Source organism: Centroberyx affinis, unplaced genomic scaffold (genome assembly GCF_046629955.1).
Source record: "Centroberyx affinis isolate AG114_WGS23_722 - 3 ecotype Tasmania unplaced genomic scaffold, CSIRO-AGI_Caff_v1 ptg000208l_1, whole genome shotgun sequence".
Lineage (NCBI taxonomy): Eukaryota > Metazoa > Chordata > Actinopteri > Beryciformes > Berycidae > Centroberyx > Centroberyx affinis.
In genome coordinates this window covers 45,981-51,370 of record NW_027278900.1, presented here as the reverse complement: position 1 = coordinate 51,370, position 5,390 = coordinate 45,981, and the positions used below count along the sequence as shown (strand labels likewise).

The 5,390-nt window shown below is 41.6% G+C and overlaps 1 protein-coding gene across 1 annotated transcript; it reads left to right on the top strand.

The window, feature by feature from the left end:
• Positions 1-1,658: 1,658 nt before the first annotated feature.
• On the top strand, positions 1,659-3,799 carry LOC139661474 (E3 SUMO-protein ligase ZBED1-like; the record flags this gene model as incomplete). The annotated part of the gene is made up of 2 exons (XM_071539916.1): positions 1,659-2,127; positions 2,964-3,799. Coding segments are annotated over exons 1-2 (1,305 nt in total), but the record flags the coding sequence as incomplete, so codon positions are not given.
• Between the last annotated feature and the right edge of the window lie 1,591 nt (positions 3,800-5,390).

The window sequence follows — 5,390 nt, the reverse complement described above, 5'->3', positions numbered from 1 at the left end:
CAATCTTTGGAGTACAAAGACAATTTTGATATCACCAGAAAGCTTAAATTCTCCTCTTTCCAACAGTGTATTAAACTTAAAATGGTTTGAGGGGTCAATGTGACTGGAAATGATAGAGCAGGTCACATATTTAGTTAATGTTTCCAGATGGAAAATTTGTAATGTGAAAAAATGGTTTTTCCTCATCCTGATCAGAATCATGCATCATTTATTCATATGTCTGAATTATGTGTGCAGATGGGAAGCTTGTCCCAAGAAGAAACCTCCTCAACCTCCTTCTCTTCCTCCTCCTCCTCCTTTTCTTGTACCACCTGCTCCTATGTTTCTTCCTCCTCTCCTCTGATTGAATAGTGATACATATTGTGTTGTCATGTCTTAACGAATTTACTATTGGTTTTGCATTGAATAATGTAATGAACTGATTAAGCAGTTCATTAACCCCCCCCCCCCCCCCCCCCACACACACACACACACACACACACAAACACACACACACAAAGACGGACACTGTCCTCTATGTCTCTCTCTTTCAACCATAAGTTAATTAGTTAATCTAGCTATCGACCACTCTGTCCATTGATTGTAGAGCAGGGAGAACAGAGGAGGACAAAGAGGGAAAAGAGAGAGGAGGAGAGGAGGAGAGGTTCTGTCAGTCAGGGTTTTGTCTGCTATTGACTGTGTGTGAACTGGATTCAGCCCAGACTTAACTTGCTGTGTTGTGAATAAACCAGAGTGAGTCAACCACAACATTTGGACCGGGATGTAGGCCTATAGGGCAGAATGGGAGATACAGTATTTTATTTTATTTCACACATTGGTCTCCACCTTTACACACAAAAAGTGATGTTGTCATCAAGATGTGTTGCACTAAGAAGTATGCTTGCAAAGTTATGATGACAATAAAAAATATAAAAAAAAGATTGGGAGAGTACTACAGCACAAAATGGAGGATGTGTGGGGAACTATGAGTACTAGGGCTGGGCGATAAGACGATCTCGATAATTTTCATGATAAAATCTTCCACGATAACGATGATAAATTTATGAGATTTATTTTCGATACAGTTATTTTTGAGTCCGTTTTACTCTACCTACAAAACACTACACGAACAGCCAATCATACAGCAGAGAAACAAACGCATGTGGTCGACGCATGTTTCCGGCCCCTCCCACTCACAACAACTCAGAATGACCACCTGTGTGTAGCCTACTCAGAAGAAAATGAGCGGTCCGACTAGCGAAACCGAGTGCGATGAAACTGAGAAAGACGACGAAATTGTACCGAAGAAAGGTTATACCACTTCGGTTATTTGGAAATGGTTCGGCTACATGAAGTCTGACAAAGCACAGACCAGCATTAGGTGCAAACTATGTCGGCGACCAGTCCTCAGCAGAACGGGAAACACCACCAACCTCTTCCACCATCTCAAAAGGTACCATCCCAAAGAGCACTCTGAAAGCATGAGTTTGCGCTATCAAGCTAGCGCCAGCCTCCCCTCAAGTAGCCAACAGTCCAGCAGCCCTTCTACTTCCAGTCAAACTTCAGTTCGACAATCAACAATTGTGTCTGCTTTTTCAGCTATTACCCCATACGAAAAGAAATCGAAGCGACACAAAGAAATAACCAGTGCAATTACGTACTGTATCGCCAAAGATATGATGCCTATAAGCACGGTTGAAAAACAGGGCTTCAAGAAGCTAATGACTGTCATGGATGCTAAGTACACGCTGCCTGGGCGAAAATATTTTTCCCGAACATCACTCCCTCAGCTCTACGCAGAGTGTAGAGGAAAGTTGGAAGAGCAGCTCAGAAATGTCACTCACTTCGCTACCACCACTGATATGTGGTCTAGTCGCACGTCCGAACCATACATGAGTCTCACGATACACTACGTGGACAAGGAATGGAATCTTCAAAGCAGATGCCTGCAAACGGCATATTTTCCAGACGACCACACCGCGGAGATAATTGCCCAGGGGCTTGTGGAGGCACTCGCGTCATGGGGACTCAGCGAGGACCGCCAGGTGTGCATTACAACTGACAGTGGTGCAAACATCGTGAAGGCCGCTTCATTAAACAACTGGACTCGACTGCAGTGTTTTGGCCACCGGCTCCATCTAGCCATTGGTAAGCTAAGCTATTAACTCAAACATTTGTACATGTATCTTATAATTATTTATGGTGTTGCACACTTTGAATGATGACACGGTTCAGGATTCAGGTGCCCATATTTTAATAAAAGATTCTGCAAGCAACAAATGGGATATTGTTTTAGGTGACCGTAGCCACAAGCAGTTGCTACTGTGCTAGCTATACTTTATTTCACACTGTCGCGGCTTACGTCTATGCAAGGCTTATGAATGATTTCCCTGTAAGGCTACTGCCACCTACTGGCTAAAATTGGTGTATCCAAAGAAGAGCAGTGAGCTTGCAGGCAATCTGTATAAGTCACAAAATACTGTTCAAATAACCAAAGAAATATTCAAATAACACCAAAAAATATATTATGGGGGGTGTCATAGATAGCAATACCAATTCTGAACAAAATGATAAACTGTACCACATCCATGGCGCCACAATGGCCTACTATCTTATTATTCATTAAGGTGTCAATAGGTTAAAGGATAACGCTGGTGTTATTTAATCTTTACCTTAATGACATTGTATGCATTTAGTAAGTGTCAACCAACCTGTTAATTGGCAGCATTCATCAGCTGTAATGGTAGATACCCAAGTCTGTGTTGTTTAGATTACAGATCCCATTGTGTTCAGAGTTTCAAAAGCCATTTCATGTTATCAACTATTTTACCTCTGCCCAGTATTCTAAAATGCTATTAGTTTTATTTAATTGTAGTGTTGGCTATTCTAGTGTAGTGTGATATTTTTTTTTATTCATGTCACCAGTGACTGTTGCTGAGTCGTTTTTAACATATTTTCTATATTGCCTTTCTGTGTATCTTCAGAGAGAAGTGGGAGAGACAAGAGGATCGAAAGAGCAGTTGGAGTATGTAAAAGAGTGGTCAGTGCCTTCTCCTACTCATGGAAAAAGAAGAGAGACCTGGCAGCAGCTCAAGAGGAGCTCAAACTACCCCAGCACAAGATGGTCACGGAGTCGCCTACAAGATGGGGGTCACGTCAAAAGATGGTAGAGAGAGTGCTGGAACAAGAGAAGGCCATCGCACAGGTCTTGTCAGCTGACAAAAAGACCAGGCATTTGGTTCCCACGTGGCAGGATATTGATGTCCTTGAGTCATTCCACAAGGCACTGAATCCACTTCTAGACTTCACCGATGCCCTCTCTGGGGAAGAATATGTCAGTATATCTTACCTCAAACCAGTCCTGCAACTTTTCAATGAGGAGGTGTTAAAGCATGGCAATGATGACAGTGAGCTAACCAAAACCATCAAGACAGCGGTCATTAAATATTTAAACGAGAAATATGATGACACAATCACTGATGACCTCCTGGACATGGCATCACTGGTAGATCCTAGATTCAAGACCAAGTACATAAAGCAGGAGAAGATTGACACCATAAAAGCCAGAGCCATGACTGAGATGTTGGAAGAGGGAGGAGCGGCAGGAGCCGCAGGAGCTGAGGGAGGAGCTGCTGCACCTACACCTACACCAGCAAAGAAGCAGAAGAAGACGACACTGGGTAGTTTTTTCAAAAAATCCTACACCAGCACCACATCAGGTCTTACAGAACAGCAGGCTATTGAAGCTGAACTGAACAACTACCTGCTAGCTCCCGATGCAGACAGTGAGACCAATCCCCTGGCATGGTGGAAGATCCATGTAACATCCTTTCCCAGAGTGAGCTGCCTGGCAAAACGCTACCTTTGCATACCTGCCACCAGTTCCCCCTCAGAGCGTGTTTTTAGCACAGGTGGCAACATTGTGTCCTGCCATAGGGCAACTTTAAAGCCTGAGACAGTTGACAGATTAGTCTTTCTTGCAAGAAACCTGCAGTGAAGTTGCCAAGACTGTGCAATATTCAAAGAATACAGTAGCATAATCATCCTCAACATTTAAGTTTTTATTTTATTTAATCAATGTTCAGTTCAATATACTACCTCTAAAATGTTTGAGAGATGTTTGAAACAAGGCACTTGATGTGCAATATTCAAAAAATACAACAGTAGCATAATCATCCTCAACATTTAAGTTTTTATTTTATTTAATCAATGTTCAGTTCAATATACTACCTCTAAAATGTTTGAGAGACGCTTGAAACAAGGCACTTGATGTGATGGGAATCGTTGTTTACATATTATTTTATTTAATCAATGTTCAGTATACTATCTCTAAAATGTTTGAGAGACGTTTGAAACAAGACATTTGTTTACATATTTATTATTTTATTATTTTATTTTATTTATTCAGTGTTAAACGTAAAGCCATGTTGGTTCTGTTGAATGTTTGTCACCTATTCGTTCTGATAATAAATAATTATATATTATAAACCATAATTGACCTCCTGGTTTCTTTAGGGTTCTGTCCTAAGGAGAACAATCTTAAAACTGTAAATTGAATATTATTATTATGAAATATATATCGTGATAATTATCGACATCGATCAATATAAAAAAACATATCGTGATAACATTTTTGGCCATATCGTCCAGCCCTAATGAGTACTATAGTGCAGAATGAGTTATTTTTGGTGTACTTTGTTCACTGTGGGGCGGGGACATGTTTTTCTGTTTCATAAGACTGAACAATGAATTTCATCAAAACTGATACATTGCTGGCCATCTACATGTACTGCAGTGTATGCAATAGAGAGAAATGAGAGAAAGGAGCAAGGAAGGGAGGAAGGAATTACAAAGAGCAGCAGTGAGTAAAGCTGTGATAGACAGAGAAACAAGGCTCAGAGAGATAAAAACAGCTGGACAGATCCAGAGGTAAACAGCAGGAGAGATGACAGAGCAGACCATAGACTGTTAATCACAGTGTGTTTCTCTTTATGGGCCGGTTGAGATGAAGAGACAGGTGCTACTCTGCTGACATGAACACCATTACAGAGCTGGTATACTGTACTAAGACCATTATGGGACTGGTGTGCTGGACTAAGACCATTATGGGACTGGTGTAATACTCTCTGTACTCGTGATGTAGCACAGACTGGGGGGCAGGTGTGTGTGTGTGTGTGTGTGTGTGTGTGTGTGTGTGTGTGTGAGCTCACTGCCGCAGGAAACGAAAGCATTCCTCACTGTATGTTTGCTTGCATGCTGGGATTTAGACTAAAGTCACCAGTGGGTTTTGCAGTTGTGCTCTCTCCTCTCTCTCTTTGTTCTTCCACTGTCTCTCTTTCCCTCGCTCAACTCTCTGTGTAACACAAAGTCATTCACTCTCTGGAGTTTGTATTCACCTTCTCTCTAAATGT